The 19,188-nt window shown below is 43.1% G+C and overlaps 1 protein-coding gene across 1 annotated transcript in view; it reads right to left on the minus strand.

Moving 5' to 3' along the window:
* Nucleotides 1-19,188, minus strand: part of LOC311119276 (integrin alpha-2-like) — a 37,331-nt gene that overhangs the window by 10,708 nt on the left and 7,435 nt on the right. The window contains exons 3-15 of the mRNA XM_084193996.1: nucleotides 10,175-10,284; nucleotides 9,479-9,570; nucleotides 8,931-9,045; nucleotides 4,773-4,900; nucleotides 4,388-4,536; nucleotides 3,509-3,659; nucleotides 3,110-3,275; nucleotides 2,848-2,921; nucleotides 2,532-2,670; nucleotides 2,130-2,275; nucleotides 1,444-1,587; nucleotides 1,003-1,206; nucleotides 383-513 (exon numbers count right to left, since the gene is read on the minus strand). Of these exons, the coding sequence (XP_084050122.1) occupies nucleotides 383-513; nucleotides 1,003-1,206; nucleotides 1,444-1,587; nucleotides 2,130-2,275; nucleotides 2,532-2,670; nucleotides 2,848-2,921; nucleotides 3,110-3,275; nucleotides 3,509-3,659; nucleotides 4,388-4,536; nucleotides 4,773-4,900; nucleotides 8,931-9,045; nucleotides 9,479-9,570; nucleotides 10,175-10,284 (1,749 nt within the window). The remainder of the gene's footprint in view (nucleotides 1-382; nucleotides 514-1,002; nucleotides 1,207-1,443; nucleotides 1,588-2,129; nucleotides 2,276-2,531; nucleotides 2,671-2,847; nucleotides 2,922-3,109; nucleotides 3,276-3,508; nucleotides 3,660-4,387; nucleotides 4,537-4,772; nucleotides 4,901-8,930; nucleotides 9,046-9,478; nucleotides 9,571-10,174; nucleotides 10,285-19,188) is intronic.

The raw sequence follows: 19,188 nt of genomic DNA on the forward strand, positions 1-19,188 counted from the left end.
CCAGCTGTTCTGCTCTCTAGATGGAGTGGGAGGTGACAAGATTAAATGCTTTCCCACAGTTACGTAAGAGAAGGCTTTCCATGAGACAGCACATCTCATTTAGTCAACAAAAACTTGAGGAGATACAGTAAGTATAAGATGTTTCATTCAGAGCCTACTGTAATTTCATTTGTTCAGTTTTGGGTCATCGTAAACAGCTGTTCCAATTTGCTGGTATCAAGTGTTTAAAGTAAACACTGTAATTCGAGTAGATAACTTGTGAGACGTGTGTGAATTGAGGGAAACAAAATTATATAGTTGTCCTCCGAAGAGGAGGGGTCGAGCTGGGTTAAGAAAAATAAAATATATAAAAAAGAGAAAGAAACGAGGGAGCGAGTCTCACCAGAGTTGGACCACCTTTCCGTAAGCCCCCACTGAGACATCTGGTATGGTGTCATCGTTTAAGTCGGAGCTGGCGTCTATGGACCGCCCGAAGTACTGCAATGTAGGGTCCAGCTTGGAGCCTAGGATTTTCTGAAATTAACAGGATAAAACATGATCTTACAACTTGATCTCACATCAAATGCTCACATTGGCTGAATTCCAACAGACTGAGAAACACTTCTAGAGAAACACTTCTATTGAATCCCAAAGCATCAGATAATTATATGCAGGCACAACAGGTTAAATTGAGACATGCTGGTAGCGCAGGAGTGGGCAAACTTTTTGGCTCGAAGGCCACATCGAGATTTAGAAATTCAATAGAAGGCCGCACAGATAATTTATTTGCAGGCCAGACAAATTTCAGTTATAACAAATATATAGATCTATTATAATTTATACTTTCTATCTATTTTAGACGTTCAACTGTGGCCTGGAGTCAAAAAAAAAAAACTAAAAAAAACTCCTGTGGGCCGGATTGAATGGGCCGTAGTTTGCCCATCCCTGTGCTAGCGAGTGACAAGAGTTAGGATAAGGCTGCGTTGAGTGTTAGCATTGAGCACAATCTGCAACCTGCTGTACCTGGGAGTACTGTGTCCTGAGTCTCTTCTTGTCCCCGTTGAAGACATAGATTACACCTTTATTGTTGTCTTCCAGTGGGGCTCCCACCACCACATCACCGTAGCCATCCATGTTGAGGTCAGGCACCGCTGAGATAGACATCCCAAAACGAGCGTTCTCCACTTGGGACGGACCCTTCAGGAACCCCTGGTCACTTAGGATGCCCTAGAAACACCAATGGAAAACAAACAATGAAGTTGTTTACTTTAAATTAGTGTACTTTAGGAAGATGTGACTTTCAAAAGGTCTTGAAACCCACTGTGCTCAGAGCATACCGTGTGTACACCAAAATTAAACCATTAGATGAAATGTACAGTAGTGGGTCTGCACTCAAAAAAGATAAAAAGCTTTAGGAAGATGTGTCTGGCTGATTTTGTATACAGTACAGTATGTGTGGCTTACCTTAGTGAAAGACAGGAGATGCACTTTTCCATTCTCCTTCTTCTGTTCGTTCATGAACATGGGAGCTCCGACCAGTAGTAGATCAGACACGCCATCTTTATCCACATCCAGAGGACAGAGTACGCTGCCGTAGTAGGAGCCTATCTACAGAATCGAAAGCACATACAGCAAACTAGTAAGAAGAAAATATATTTAGAATCAATGAGCAGAAACAAAGGATAACGCCATTTACAAAGCAGATGGGAACAAATCGGACAAGTCAGATATGATAGATCATTAGAGAGAGCTAGATATATAGAATAGATAGATAGATAGATAGATAGATAGATAGATAGATAGATAGATAGATAGATAGATAGATAGATAGATAGATAGATAGATAGATAGATAGATAGATAGATAGATAGATAGATAGATAGATAGATAGATAGATAGATAGATAGATAGATAGATAGATAGATAGATAGATAGATAGATAGATAGATAGATAGATAGATAGATAGATAGATAGATAGATAGATAGATAGATAGATATAGTATAGAGCCATAACATCTACCACCACACCAATTTACATATTCTTCTTTTCAATATGGTTAATTTAGCAAACACTTCTATCCAAAGCAACTTACAGAACTGTCAACATTGTCAACCGCTCTTCTCTTCCATTTGAATCAGAGAGCATTACCTGGTCTCCTCTCTGGGAGTCTATGACGGTGGGTTGTCCCTTGCTGTTGATGGTGTACACTATGACCTGTCCAGTGTGGTTAGACCGAGGAGCGCCAGCCACATAGTACTCTATGCTCCCATCATTCAGCGTTGTCACAGAGTAGCCTGAGCAGAACAGCCAAACAGGATATTATTGACAAATGTGTAACAATTTCCAGTGCTAGTAGTCTTACTGCCAGTCACACTGTAAATCAAGATATCTATTGTTTGAGCTTCAATACACATTCAAATGAAGTTAGAAATGGAAAAGCAAGAGGCCTTAGGATGGCTTGGTGTTGATGAACTAATAATACAATAGCACAACATAAAATGAAGATAAAGGAATCAATATTGACTCGTAGATGATTGCAAACTCATTTACCTAATAGTGAGCTGTGGTTTCTGTCCTCTAGGATTTTCTCAAAGGCCGTCTTGGGGAAGATGTCTGATTTCTGGGTAGTGTAGTGAACCACAGTACCACTCCAGCCATAGGCCCCCACTGCACCCAGCATAATCATGTTCTGTAATGAAAGCGAGAAAAGTACCTGTTAAAACACACTAAGAAATGTTCATGTACTGCTTATGAATGTGTTATGAATGTGTTATGAATGTGTAGACACCCGTAAAATAAAATGTTACCAAATAAGCCGATTTAAAGTAACAGTTGGGGTTTGTACGACGGTATTCTTAGCCCATACCTGCTTCTTGGTTTGGTGGGCACTGAATCCCACTTGGGACATCTCCATCTGAAAGTCACCACCTTTCCCAGTACCTAACCACCAGAAAACACAATGAACAGGTTAGGTTAAGTGCAATACAGTGGTTGTGTTACTATTTCTAGCTTTGTAAAAGGTAACTAATTATTGTTAGAATGGACCATGATATTCCATCTTCAATGTAGATTTGCTTTCTTTACTAAGTCAGCATTACTTTAAAAATATATATATATATATATTTTACCCTCAATGTTGAAGATGCGGTCTCCCAGAGATCCAGCGATCTCGAGCAGAGCCTCCTCAGCTGATACATTGAAGAAATACCTATCTGTCGGGGTACTGGCTATGGACTTGATCTCAGCAATCAGGTTCTTAGTGTCAATGTCATTCCTTATGTAATACCCAAGGACCTAGAAACATAATAAAGAATACATTTTAAAATAATTTATATTAGAATAAAAGGGAAGATTGTTATAACATAATAATGTCATGTTATAAAGGTATCAAAGGTCTCAAACAGTAAATGTTAATACCTCACACTCAACACTGTACGTACTGTATATCCAGGTGTCTTTTGCTAAAGAGATTTTATGTCAACGAGACTAACCTGGATGAATAAAGGTTAAGTGGGATATTTACTCACAGCAATACCAAAGCGGGTGATCTTCTCACTCTCACACTTCCTGATGACGTCATCTCGGAGGTTCTTGTCGTGAGATTCTCCGTCCGTCACCACCACCATCACCTTGCTGGCACCGGGTCGAGCCCCGTTCCTAGGCAGGAACGCCTGCTGTCTGAGACACACGGTCAAAAAGTGTCACATCTCAACATATTCAAACCCGATTCAATACCCATGTAAATAAATAGCTTCTAAAACGTTTGTTCTGAACACATTTCATTGTGTTGTATTCCATTCTATTCCATTCAAAGTGTTCCATTCTAACCCCCTTTGGGGGGTTTTCAATATATAAAGAGAGATTCTGATCCTTTTGTTCTTTTTTATAAATATGTTGAGTCAACAGAGTCAGGATATATTTATTTAGAATACATGAGGGTCACGGTCACCTACAAATGTAGGATCTTAATTTGAGCCACTTTGCTACAGCAAATAATCCTGCAGTAACAGGAAATGTGGCTTATAATTAAATTTTTTGTAGGGCTTGATACATTTTTCGTTAGGACAAATCAAGTCTGACATTTTAAAGTGGAAATCACTACGTTTAGAAGCCGTTTTAAACCTCGAATACACTACAAGTTTGCATTTCCTGCTGTACAGGAAAATTCACAGCAACAAAAGAGTGATCAAATGTTCTACATCTGTAAGTCCTAAGGACCCATTGACTAGCAGTGAACAGGAGGAAATGCCTTAGGCTTGCATCCCTAATGGCACCCTTTTCCTTACATAGTGCACTACTTCTGGCCAAAAGTAGTGCACTATGTAGGGAATATGGTGCCATTTGGGATGCAGCCTTAGACTATGTTGGCACTGCAAGAATAGAAAGTGTTGTAGACTGAGACGCACCTGGCAAATTCAATGGCCCGGAAGGTGTTGGTCTCCAGGCCTTCCCTCTGGGGAATGTTCGCTGCAGCCGCAATGATCGAGTCTTTGGTTTTGTAGGTGTTCAGATTGAATTCAACGAATGGATCAACCCCGTACTGTATAATACTTGCCTGAAAGCATTAACATAAAGGCAACAAAAACAGATAGGGACAGATCATTTACTTGGGCCGAGATTCAATCCGACTGCGGGTTGTCAACAATGTAGCATTTAAAGGCAATTTCCGACTGAGCTGATATATACAGTGTTTACCGTGAATGAGACACCTACATTGTCTTTAAAAGACGCATTGTCAACAACCTTGACAATTGGCAATTGATATACATTGATAACTGTGAGCACACTTACCTGAGTATTATCCGGTCCAATATCTAAATTCTCCAACAGTTTCTTGAGGAAAGCCACAACTGGTGGCCAGGGATATATACTGTTGGATCCATCCACAATAATAGCAATATCCATCGGACCCCCACAAGCTGGAAAGACAAGATAAGAATTGAATTAATGTCAGCACGTGCATTTTCTATGGTAATCATTCATAACTCCAATCACAAAGGGGTGTTAAATATGATATACAGTAGGACTTAGCTAGAATCCTTAGTTTCTACATCCATTTTTTGAATTATAAATTAATATACAGCTGTAAACCCATTGGTTCTTGAAGAATATAACTTTGAAATGCCTCATGAGCTTAGTTCAACTGTTGTACCCCATCAGAACACAAAATATAAGCTTGTTTTATGCCAATGTGTACATTTGTAAACAACATAAATGTAAACTAACTCTATATAGCCTCAAAACGTGGTTACAAATGTAAATGTAATATCATGGATGGTCAGTCTGTCACGCCCTGGCTCTGGGACTCTTATATGTTGAGGGTGTGTAGATTCTATGTGTTTGTGTTTCTATGTTAGGATCTAGTTCATGTGTATCTATGTTGGCCGGGGTGGTTCTCAATCAGAGGCAACGAGAATCAGCTATTGCTTGTTGTCTCTGATTGGGTACCATACTTAGGCAGCCTGTTTGGCACAGTGTATTGTGGGATCTTGTTCCGTGTTGGTTTGTGTATGTACCCAAGGACTTCACGTATCGTTTTGTTGTTTTTGTTCGTGTGGTGAAATATAAATAAAAGATGTTCGCATTCCACGCTGCGCATTGGCCCGTTTCTTCAAATGACGATCGTGACAGAAGATACCACCAATACTGGACCAATCAGCGTGTTTCGGAGCTAACGCCGGGTAAGGAGATGGAGAAGTTGGCGATGGCCCAGGTGGGCCAATGGTGGTCCTGGGAGGACATGTTCGAGGGCAGAGGACCATGGGCAAAGGTTAAAGCTTTGGCGAGAGAGGAGGTACGGCGCCAACAGTGTCGTCGTTGGACAGGCGAGAGGCAACCCCAATACATTTTTAGGGGGGGGGGGGCACATGGCATGGACGACGTGGCTGCTGGAGGCAGATAAGGGGCGAGTTTGTGGACGAGGAGAGAAGGCCACCGGGTTACGGGAGCCATTGGTGATGAGAGGGAGGGAAGGTGTAGAGGCACGGCGAGAGGTACTGAAGTGTGTTGCCAGTCCGGTCCGGCCCGTTCCTGATCCCCGTATAAGGCCAGTGGTGTGTGTTCCCAGTGCGGTCCGGCCTGTTCCTGTCCCTCGCACCAAGCCTGTGATGCGCGTCGCCAGCCCGGTCCGGCCTGTTCCTGCCCCTCGCACCAAGCCAATGGTGCGCGTCGCCAGCCCGACCCGGCCTGTTCCTGCCCCTCGCACCAAGCCAATGGTGCGCGTCGCCAGCCTGGCCCGGCCTGTTCCTGCCCCTCGCACCAAGCCAATGGTGCGCGTCGCCAGCCCGGCCCGGCCTGTTCCTGCCCCTCGCACCAAGCCAATGGTGCGCGTCGCCAGCCCGGCCCGGCCTGTTCCTGCCCCTCGCACCAAGCCAATGGTGCGCGTCGCCAGCCCGGCCCGGCCTGTTCCTGCTCCCCGCACCAAGCCTATGGTGCGCTTCGTCAGCCCGGTCCGGCCCGTTCCTGCTCCCCGCACCAAGCCAGGGGTGCGCGTCGTCAGCCCGGTCCGGCCCATTCCTGCTTCCCGCACCAAGCCTGGGGTTCGTGTCATCAGTCCGGCACAGCCCGTTCCCGGTTCACCGGTGCCTGGTCAGGTACCGGTCAGCTGCTCCACACCGGAGCCTAAGCAATCCGCTCTACCGATGTCCAGTCCAGCTCCAGCCAGCGGGGCCAGACCAGACCAGGGGCACTACGGGGGGGTTATTAGAGGGTGGTGGTCACGCCCGGAGCCGGATCCGCCTCCGAGGAGGAATGCCCACCCGGCCCTCCCCTGTTCGGTTTATGTTTGGCGCGGTCGCAGTCCGCGCCTTTGGGGGGGGGGGGGGTACTGTCACGCCCTGGCTCTGGGACTCTTATATGTTGAGCCAGGGTGTGTAGATTCTATGTGTTTGTGTTTCTATGTTAGGATCTAGTTCATGTGTATCTATGTTGGCCGGGGTGGTTCTCAATCAGAGGCAACGAGAATCAGCAGCCTGTTTGGCACAGTGTATTGTGGGATCTTGTTCCGTGTTGGTTTGTGTATGAACCCAAGGACTTCACGTATCGTTTTTGTTCGTGTGGTGAAATATAAATAAAAGATGTTCGCATTCCACGCTGCGCATTGGCCCGTTTCTTCAAATGACGATCGTGACACAGTCTTTGCATCCACAGCTCTGTCTATGAATTTGAGAGTGGTTACATTTCTCCAGCCCCATCCCTTAGCTTTTTTAGCAAAACAGGGATGGGGAGAATGCTTTGTTATTGTTTCAAATAAGGATTCTAGCTTTAATTTATACTTTTAATCAATGGTGAAAACAATACATACAGTGGGGAAAAAAAGTATTTAGTCAGCCACCAATTGTGCAAGTTCTCCCACTTAAAAAGATGAGAGAGGCCTGTAATTTTCATCATAGGTACACGTCAACTATGACAGACAAAATGAGGAAAAAAAATCCAGAAAATCACATTGTAGGATTTTTAATGAATTTATTTGCAAATTATGGTGGAAAATAAGTATTTGGTCAATAACAAACGTTTCTCAATACTTTGTTATATACCCTTTGTTGGCAATGACACAGGTCAAACGTTTTTTGTAAGTCTTCACAAGGTTTTCACACACTGTTGCTGGTTTTTTGGCCCATTCCTCCATGCAGATCTCCTCTAGAGCAGTGATGTTTTGGTGCTGTCGCTGGACAACACAGACTTTCAACTCCCTCCAAAGATTTTCTATGGGGTTGAGATCTGGAGACTGGCTAGGCCACTCCAGGACCTTGAAATGCTCCTTACGAAGCCACTCCTTCGTTGCCCGGGCAGTGTGTTTGGGATCATTGTCATGCTGAAAGACCCAGCCACGTTTCATCTTCAATGCCCTTGCTGATGGAAGGAGGTTTTCACTCAAAATCTCACGATACATGGCCCCATTCATTCTTTCCTTTACACGGATCAGTCGTCCTGGTCCCTTTGCAGAAAAACAGCCCCAAAGCATGATGTTTCCACCCCCATGCTTCACAGTAGGTATGGTGTTCTTTGGATGCAACTCAGCATTCTTTGTCCTCCAAACACGACGAGTTGAGTTTTTACCAAAAAGTTATATTTTGGTTTCATCTGACCATATGACATTCTCCCAATCCTCTTCTGGATCATCCAAATGCACTCTAGCAAACTTTAGACGGGCCTGGACATGTACTGGCTTAAGCAGGGGGACACGTCTGGCACTGCAGGATTTGAGTCCCTGGCGGCGTAGTGTGTTACTGATGGTAGGCTTTGTTACTTTGGTCCCAGCTCTCTGCAGGTCATTCACTAGGTCCCCCCGTGTGGTTCTGGGATTTTTGCTCACCGTTCTTGTGATCATTTTGACCCCACGGGGTGAGATCTTGCGTGGAGCCCCAGATCGAGGGAGATTATCAGTGGTCTTGTATGTCTTCCATTTCCTAATAATTGCTCCCACAGTTGATTTCTTCAAACCAAGCTGCTTACCTATTGCAGATTCAGTCTTCCCAGCCTGGTGCAGGTCTACAATTTTGTTTCTGGTGTCCTTTGACAGCTCTTTGGTCTTGGCCATAGTGGAGTTTGGAGTGTGACTGTTTGAGGTTGTGGACAGGTGTCTTTTATACTGATAACAAGTTCAAACAGGTGCCATTAATACATGTAACTAGTGGAGGACAGAGGAGCCTCTGAAAGAAGAAGTTACAGGTCTGTGAGAGCCAGAAATCTTGCTTGTTTGTAGGTGACCAAATACTTATTTTCCACCATAATATGCAAATACATTCATTTAAAATCCTACAATGTGATTTTCTGGATTTTTTTCTTCTCAATTTGCCTGTCATAGTTGACGTGTACCTATGATGAAAATTACAGGCCTCTCTCATCTTTTTAAGTGGGAGAACTTGCACAGTTGGTGGCTGACTAAATCCTTTTTTCCCCACTGTAACTCTTATGCTAAGGATATTTAAAATGATGAAGGACTCTTACTTTGAAGGGCAGGTGAGAATGAAGACAGGGGGCTGAAGAGAGGGCTAACTTCTGCACAGATCCCTGGGTAATAATACTGACTGCCACACTTCTGAGCCCACAGAGGTCCACATGTCTACCAGGAGAAGAAGACACAAGATATAAGGTAAAACATCCAAAACAATATTACATTTAGGCAATCAATCCCAAGTCCCTAAACATGTGGGATTGATTGACTGATAAGATCTTATATGAACTCTCCAGCTGCAGTGATGTTAAAGCTGTTTATCATGATTAATCTATCTTGTGTGGCTGTAAAGAATCAGATCTAATGATTCCAAACCTGTTAACCATGAATCTATCTTGAGTGGCTGTAAAGAATCACTTATAATGATTCCAAACCTGTTAACCATGAATCTATCTTGTGTGGCTGTAAATAATCTGATGTAATGATTCCAAACCTGTTTACCATGAATGTATCTTTTGTAGCTGTGTGGGTAAGGATTAGGGTTAGGGTTAGGATAGCTAGGAGTTCTATACAGATGTAGTGATGTATAAAAACTGTTTACCATGAATTTATCTTCTGTAGCTGTGCGGGTGAGGGTTAGCCCCAGACTCATGTTGACATTGACGTTCTTCACTGTTGATATGCTGACTGAGTCTGAAGTATAGGAGAGAGAAAATACATTGTTACAGTGTCCTTACAGAAATAATTACACAGTTTTAAGAACACTATAAGTGTTACCGAATACATTCTCATGGTGCAATTACAGTGCTTAACATTCATTAAAACACACAATGAGATCTTGCAACACTCTGAAGAACACAGTTCCTTTTCTAACCACTGTGGCCATCGCTCTGACTTACAGACAGATTTGACAGGATTCAAATGGGATTTAAAGAGAATATTGTGGGGAAACACAAGCTAATGCTAGGGGATACAACGATTGCTAAAAAAGGGCAGGAGTTGATAGAAATATAGAAAGGGAGAAGGAATTGCTAGCCTGGGTGCTAGTCTGTTTCTACTCTCTTGCCAACTCTTTATGGAATTTAATGGTTTGACAATAAGAGCAATGGAGTTGGCAAGAGCACAAACAGATCTGGGACCAGGCTAATGAATAGCTGGAGCTGTTTGAATGTCGTATGCAAAGTATAAATATCTGTCAATGTCTTACTCTAAAGGTTGAGTATGAAGTATGTATGAAGAGTATGAAGCATGTATGAAAAGTATGAAGTATGTATGAAGAGTATGAAGTATGTCTTACTCTGCAGGTTGAGTCTCTGGCAGCCTGAACTGGACCCTCTGATCTCACACTTGTAGATGTCTCCTTTCCTGTCCTGGTTGTATCCACTCCAGGGAGAACCAACCAGCAACCTGCGGGAACACACACACGCATGTACACAGACAGGCAGACAGACAGACAGACAGGCATTTGCATACTGATTACATAATAATTACAATGCCATGTGTCTAAATTACACACAATTATTGGTAGCTAATACCATTGTTAGGGAATACACTTATGTGACTGTCCTTGTACACCATAGACTGTATATGTACCCATATTTGGAAACAGTACCATACATTCACAACAAGACAATGACATTTACAGAGTACCCATTTCACACCCACTTGCACATGATCAGTAAGTACTGTTTTTCGTTATCTACAGGTGTGGAAGGTAAACACATACTCTACCAAGGTCATCATTAACAGTTAACCTTAGGGAGAAAAGTATAATAAGCACCTTAACCCTGAAGGGGGAAGTACAGCGACATTTACAGTGAAGGGATGTTTTCAGACTCTGCCTGTTGCATGAGAAGGAGAGAGCCATAATGACCTGTGCCAGTGCTGTTGTCTGCTGCTGGTGGCTCAGGGCCTGGGTATCCATGGTGTTACTGCCAGTTACCGCCATGTGAGTCAATCAGTCAGGACACACACGCCGACTACATTACACAGTGTGACATCAAACCAGCCTACCACATTAGAAACAAGTCACACTATCCTTTCCTGATGACCTAACACACACACACACACACCATAAAAATGCCAAGACCACTCCATTGCACATTACACATCATTGAAAAAAGCCCCACCTTGCTAGACTATAGTGTGAACAGAGAGACCACTCAGTAGTTGATCTATAAACCTTTTGATATTCTACCGGCTTTAAATCTACAGTCATGATCCTTGATAAAGATGAGCAAAAAATACTGTATAAAATAAATTATACAAATACTGAGCTTTATAAAATGGGTTGTTTGGATCCTGGATTCTGATTGGTTGATAGCAGGGAGTTGTAGCACCACAATCCCCGCATTCCATGGGTAATGCCTGTTAACATTTCCATTAGATTTATCAATGCGCATCCACTGTCGCACAGCCCAGCCAGTCAATTTATACTGAACAAAAATATAGACGCATCATATAAAGTGTTGATCCCATATTTCATCAGCTAAAATAAAAGATCCCAGAAATGTTCCATACGCACAAAAACCTTATTTCTCTCAAATGTTGTGCACAAATTTGTTTACATCCCTGTTAGTGAGCATTTCTCCTATGCCAAGATAATCCATCCACCTGACAGGTGTGGCATATCAAGAAGCTGATTAAACAGCATGATCATTACACAGGTACACCTTGTGCTGGGGACAATAAAAGGCCACTATAAAATGTGCAGTTTTGCCACACAACACAATGCCACAGATGTCTCAAGTTTAAAGGAGCATGCAATTGACATGCTGACTGCAGAAATGTCCACCAGAGCTGTTGCCAGAGAATTGAATATTAATTTCTCTACCATAAACCGCCTCCAACGTCATTTTAGAGAATTTCGCAGACCACGTGTAACCACGCCAGCCCAGGACCTCCACATCCGGCTTCTTCACCAGCGGGATGGTCTGAGACCAGCCACCCAGACAGCTGATGAAACTGTGGGTTTGCACAAACGAAGAATTTCTGCACAAACTGTCAGAAACCGTCTCATAACTGACTTCAGTGGGAAAATGCTCACATTCGATGACCACTGGCACGCTGGAGAAGTGTGCTCTTCACGGATGAATCCCAGTTTCAACTGTACTGGGAAGATGACAGACATTGTGTATGGCGTTGTGTGGGCAAGCGGTTTGCTGATGTCAACGTTGTGAACAGAGTGCCCCATTGTGGCGGTGGAGTTATGGTATGGGCAGGCATAAGCTACGGACAATGAACACAATTGCATTTTATCAATGGCAATTTGAATGCACAGAGATACCATGACGAGCTCCTGAGGCCCATTGTCGTGCCATTCATCCGCTGCCATCACCTCATGTTTCAGCATGATAATGCACGGCCCCATGTCGCAAGGATCTGGACACAATTCCTGGAAGCTGAAAATGTCCCAGTTCTTCCATGGCCTGCATACTCACCAGACATGTCACCCATTGAGCAAGTCTGGGAAGCCCTGGATCAACGTGTACGACAGTGTGTTCCAGTTCCCACCAGTATCCAGCAACTTCGCACAGCCATTGAAGAGGAGTGGGACAACATTCCACAGGCCACAATCAACAGCCTGATCAACTCCATGTGAAGGAGATGTGTCGCGCTGCATGATGCAAATGGTGATCACACCAGATACTGACTGGTTTTCTGATCCATGCACCTACAGTTTTTTTAAGGTATCTGTATTCCCAGTCATGTGAAATCCATCGATTACGGCCTAATTTATTTATTTAAATGGATTGATTTCCTTATATGAACTGTCACTCAGTAAAATCTTTGAAATTGTTGCATGTTGCGTTGATATTTTTATTCAGTGTATAAACTTAATCTCCCCTGGAAAAAAAGCATCTAGACAGTATTTCCTCATGTTACTAGCCTAGCATTTGGTTTGGTACAGCGGAGCTTAATAAGCCTCACTGTGTGCATATCCGACCTGTGCTGTGCAACATGTTGCAGTTTTTTTTTGCGATCTCCACCGTGCAGACCGTCACGAGACTGACAGCTTATCTGATCCAGGCAAATTCATTTGTCAGTATCATTATAATGGATATATCCAAAGAATTGGCAATAAAAATTAAGATAAAACAAATGAAAATACACATAGTTTGCTGTCATTTCAGCCGCTTGATGTGATAGCTGTAGTTGGCTAGCTAGCTAACAAAGGAGAAGTAACGTTATCCTGGCTATCCTCCATAACTACATTATTGACTCGACAATCAGCTGGTTGTTGCCTATTTATAAATTATTTATTAGATCATTATTTATTGAAGTTATCTTGTAATCATTGAACCTCTGCTAGCTAGCTACATGCCAATGAATGACTGGGTCAAAACATGAGAATATAATTAATGACCAGCCTGTTTGGTTAGCAAGTTCAGAACGAACAACTGGATATTCCCCGGACTATATCATCTGGTGGAAGGGTGAAATAAAACTAATTTACTCATTAAAATAATGTTTTTAATAATGTTTTTAATGTCATTAATCATTTTTTTATATGTTGGCAACCATTTTATAAAAGCAATAAGGCACCCGAACCCGGGAATTATCGTGTGATAACTCCCTCCTAAAAGCTGTTTCCCGGCCCTTGGCTTCACCTCGGCCCTAAGAATCAATCAATCATATTTATTTATAAAGCCCTTTTTACATCAGCAGATGTCACAAAGTGCTATACAGAAACCCAGCCTAAAACCCCAAACAGCAAGCAATGCAGATGTAGAAGCACGGTGGCTATGAAAAACTCCCTAGAAAGGCAGAAACCTAGGAAGAAACCTAGAGAGGAACCAGGCTCTGAGGGGTGGAGATTATAACAGTACATGGCCATTAAGGTCAGATTTTTCTCCAAGATGTTCAAACGTTCATAGATGACCAGCAGGGTCAAATAATAATCACAGTGGTTGTAGAGGTTGCAACAGGTCAGTACATCAGGAGTAAATGTCACTTGGCTTTTCATAGGTGGGCATTTAGAGGTTGAAATAGCAGGTGCGGTAGAGAGAGAGAGTTGAAAACAGCAGGTCTGGTACAAGATAGTACGTCTGGTGAACAGGTCAGGGTTCCATAGCCGCAGGCAGAAGAGTTGAAACTGGAGCAGCAGCACGACCAGGTGGACTGGGGACAGCAAGTAGTCATCAGGCCAGGTAGTCCTGAGGCATGGTCCTAGGGCTCAGGTCCTCCGGGAGGTGAGGGAGGGAGAGAGAAAGAATTAGAGGGAGCATACTTAAATTCACACAGGACACCGGATAAGACAGGAGAATAACACCAGATATAACAGACTGACCCTAGCCCCCTGGCACATAGACTATTGCAGCATAGATACTGGAGGCTGAGACGGTACCGTCCGACAATACCCCCGGACAGGGCCAACCAGGCAGGATATAACCCCACCCACTTTGCCAAAGCACAGCCCCTACACCACCAGAGAGATATCAACAGGCAACCAACCTACTATCCTGAGACAAGGCTGAGTACAGCCCACGAAGATCTCCTCCACTGCACGCGCCCAAGGGGGTGACAAACCGGACAGGAAGATCACGTCAGTGACTCAACCCACTCAAGTGACGCACCCCTCCTAGGGATGGCATGGAAGAGCACTAGTAAGCCAGTGACTCAGCCCCCGTAATAGGGTCAGAGGCAGAGAATCTCAGTGGAGAGACGGGAACCGGCCAGGCAGAGAGAGCAAGGGTGGTTCGTCGCTCCAGTGCCTTTCCATTCATCTTCACACCCCTGGGCCAGACTACACTCAATCATAGGACCTACTGAAGAGATGAGTCTTCAGTAAAGACTTAAAGGTTGAGACCGAGTCTACATCTCTCACATGGATAGGCAGACCATTCCATAAAAATTGAGCTCTATAGGAGAAAGCCCTGCCTCCAGCTGTTTGTTAAGAAATCCTAGGGACAATAAGGAGGCCTGCGTCTTGTGACCATAGCGTACGAGTAGGTATGTACAGCAGGACCAAATCGGAGAGATACAGTGAGGGAAAAAAGTATTTGATCCCCTGCTGATTTTGTATGTTTGCCCACTGACAAAGAAATGATCAGTCTATAATTTTAATGGTAGGTTTATTTGAACAGTGAGAGACAGAATAACAACACAAAAATGTCAATCTCGCTCGGCCTGGGGCTCCATGCAAGATCTAACCTCGTGGAGTTGCAATGATCATGAGAACGGTGAGGAATCAGCCCAGAACTACACGGAAGGATCTTGTCAATGATCTCAAGGCAGCTGGGACCATAGTCACCAAGAAAACAATTGGTAACACACTACGCCATGAAGGACTGAAATCCTGCAGCGCCCGCAAGGTCCCCCTGCTCAAGAAAGCACATATACAGGCCTGTCTGAGGTTTGCCAATGAACATCTGAATGATTCAGAGGAGAACTGGGTGAAAGTGTTGTGGTCAGATGAGACCAAAATCGAGCTCTTTGGCATCAACTCAACTCGCCGTGTTTGGAGGAGGAGGAATGCTGCCTATGACCCCAAGAACACCATCCCCACCGTCAAACATGGAGGTGGAAACATTATGCTTTGGGGGTGTTTTTCTGCTAAGGGGACAGGACAACTTCACCGCATCAAAGGGACGATGGACGGCGCCATGTACTGTCAAATCTTGGGTGAGAACCTCCTTCCCTCAGCCAGGGCATTGAAAATGGGTCGTAGATGGGTATTCCAGCATGACAATGACCCAAAACACACGGCCAAGGCAACAAAGGAGTGGCTCAAGAAGAAGCACATTAAGGTCCTGGAGTGGCCTAGCCAGTCTCCAGACCTTAATCCCATATAAAATCTGTGGAGGGAGCTGAAGGTTCGAGTTGCCAAACGTCAGCCTCGAAACCTTAATGACTTGGAGAAGATCTGCAAAGAGGAGTGGGACAAAATCCCTCCTGAGATGTGTGCAAACCTGGTGGCCAACTACAAGAAACATCTGACCTCTGTGATTGCCAACAAGGGTTTTGCCACCAAGTACTAAGTCATGTTTTGCAGAGGGGTCTAATACTTATTTCCCTCATTAAAATACAAATCAATGTATAACATTTTTGACATGTGTTCTTCTGGATTTTTCTGTTGTTCACACTGTTCAAATAAACCTACCATTAAAATTATAAACTGATCATGTCTTTGTCAGTGGGCAAACGTACAAAATCAGCAGGGGATCAAATACTTTTTTCCCTCACTGTAGGTAGGAGCAAGCCCATGTAATGCTTTGTAGGTTAGCAGTAAAATCTTGAAATCAGCACTGGTCTTAACAGGAAGCCAGTGTAGAGAGGCTAGCACTGGAGTAATATTATTCACATTAAAGTCATTTAGCAGACATACTTATCCAGAGCGACTTACAGGAGCAATTAGGGTTAAGTGCCTTGCTCAAGGGCACATCGACAGATTTTTCACCTAGTCGGCTCAGGGATTAGAACCAGCGACCTTTCGGTTACTGGCACAACACTCTTAACCACTAAGTTACCTGCCGCCCTATATATATTTTGGGTTCTAGTCAAGATTCTAGCAGCCGTGTTTAGCACTAACTGAAGTTTATTTAGTGCTTTATCCGGGTAGCCGGAGAGTAGAGCACTGCAGTAGTCTAATCTAGAAGTGACAAAAGCATGGATTAGCTTTTCTGCTTCATTTTTGGACAAAAATGTTCTGATTTTTGCAATGTTATGAAGATGGAAAAAAGCTGTCCTTTAAATATTCTTGATATGTTCGTCAAAAGAGAGTTTTTTTTTAGATGACTGTACAACCATCAAGATTAATTGTCAGATCCAACAGAAGATATTTTTGTTTCTTGGGACCTAGAACTAGCATCTCTTTTTGTCTGAGTTTAAAAGTAAAAACTCCTTCCTTATGTCTGAAACACAGGCTTCCAGGGTAGGCAATTTTGGGGCTTCACCATGTTTCATCGTAATGTACAGCTTTGTGTCGTCCGCATAGCAATGAAAGTTAACATTGTGTTTCCGAATGACATCACCAACAGGTAGAATATATAGTGGAAACAATAGTGGTCCTAAAACGGAACCTTGAGGGACACCGAAACGTACAACTGATTTGTCAGAGGACAAACCATCCACAGAGACAAACTGATATCTTTCCGACAGATGAGATCTAAACCAGGCAAGAACTTGTCCGTGTAGACCAATTAAGGTTTCCAATCTCTCCAAAATAATGTGGTGATCGATGGTGTCAATGTGGTGATCGATGAGGACAGATGCAGAGCCTTGGTCTGACGCCATTAAGAGGTCATGTACCACCTTCACGAGTGCAGTCTCAGTACTATGATGGGGTCTAAAACCAGACTGAAGCGTTTCGTATACATTATTTGTCTTCATGAAGGCAGTGAGTTGCTGCACAACAGCTTTTTCAGAAAAAATTGAGAGGAATGTGAGATTCGATATAGGCTGATAGTATTTTACATTTTCTGGGTCAAGGTTTGGCTTTTTCAAGAGAGGCTTTATTACTGCCACTTTTAGTGAGTTTGGTACACATCCAGTGGATAGGGAGCCATTTATTATGTTCAACATAAGAGGGCCAAGCACAGGAAGTAGCTCTTTCAGTAATTTAGTTGGAATAGGGTCCAGTATGCAGCTTGAAGGTTTAGAGGCCATTACTATTTTCATGAATGTGTCAAGAGATATAGGATTAAAAAACTTGAGTGTCTCCATTGATCCTAGGTCCTGGCAGTTTTGTGCAGACTCAGGACAGCTGAGCTTTGTAGAAATACGCAGATTCAAAGAGGAGTCCGTAATTTGCTTTCTAATGATCATGATCTTTTCGTCGAAGAAGTTCATGAATTCATCACTGCTGAAGTGAAAGGCATCCTCTCTTGGGGAATGCTGCTTTTTAGTTAGCTTTGCGACAGTATCAAATAGAAATTTTGGATTTTTCTTATTCTCCTCAATTAGGAGAATAACAGCCTTTAGTCGGAAGATAACACATGATAATCCCCGGGTTCTAATGCCTTATTGTTTAAATACTGTATGCTCCAAAAACATTTAAAACGTATATTATTTTCCACTAATACAATTGCTCAGAGAAAAATATTTTATCAAACAGGTAATAAAAAAATAATCTAAAAATGATCGGCACCCCTGTTTTGAATACTTTGTGCACCCTCCCCTTGCAGGGATAACGGGACTTAGCCTTTTTCTATAATGTTTGATTCCTCCATATAGAATCTTTCCAGATCCTTGATATCCTTCGGTCTGCGCTTAAGAACTGCCCTCTTCAATTCAAATGTTGATTTTGTGGTCAATTAACCATTTCTTTGTGGATTTCGATGTGTGATGGAAGAACCACTTGCAGCCAAGTTTCAGCCTCCTGGCAGAGGCAACCAGGTTTTTGGCTAAAATGTCCAGGTACTTGGTAGAGTTCATCATGCCGTTGACCTTAACAAGGGCCCCAGGACCAGTGGAAGCAAAACAGGTCCATAACATCAAAGATCCACCATCATATTTTACAGCAGGTATGAGGTTCTTTTCTGCATATGCATCCTTAATTCGAGGCCAAACCCACCACTGGTGTGCATGGCCAAAGAGCTCTATTTTCATGTCATCTGACCAAAGCACCCGGTTCAAATCCAAGTGCCAATGCCGTTTAGCAAACACCAGGCGTTTACATTTGTTGGTTGCCCTCAATAAAGGCTTTTTTTATGGCAACCCTTCCAAATGGTGGCGTCTAATTGTAGATTTGGAGACTCGGTGACCCCAGGATGCGACCAAGTTCTGTAATTCTCCAACTGTGGCCCTTGGTCTTTTCTTTGCCTCCCAAACCATCTTTCTCACTGTGTGTGGGGACAAGATACACTTGGGTCCTCTACCAGGCAAGTTTACCACTGTTCCAGTGGTTTTAAACGTCCTAATTGCTGCCATAATAGTGGTAAGCGGTATATTTGTTTTTGAGTAATTTTTTTGTATCCATTGCCTGATTTATGAAAGTCAACAACCATTTGTCTCTTTTAATTTGTGAGTTCTATGCCTTTTCCCATGGTAAATTTGTGAGTTATATGCCTTTTCCCATGGTGATGGATGACAAATGGATTTTACATGCATGTTCTCATTTTTATACCCCAGTGAAACAGGATGTCATGAAATGCCACAATACAGTTCCTTAAGATGAGATTCATAAAAAAAATATTCAATTTTATTTGATTTTATTTACCGTTAGGGGTGCAAACTATTTTTTTCTCTCCATTATTTTGAGTATACAATACAGCTCAGTATTTGTATTTTATATTTTATTCAGCCTTTTTTGCTAATCTTTTTCAAGGGTGCCTATAACTTAGGTCGTGACTGTATATCTTTTTGGCCAGG

This window comes from Coregonus lavaretus, assembly GCF_964263955.1.
Source record: "Coregonus lavaretus genome assembly, contig: HAP1_SCAFFOLD_1023, whole genome shotgun sequence".
In the NCBI taxonomy this organism is placed as follows: Eukaryota; Metazoa; Chordata; class Actinopteri; order Salmoniformes; family Salmonidae; genus Coregonus; species Coregonus lavaretus.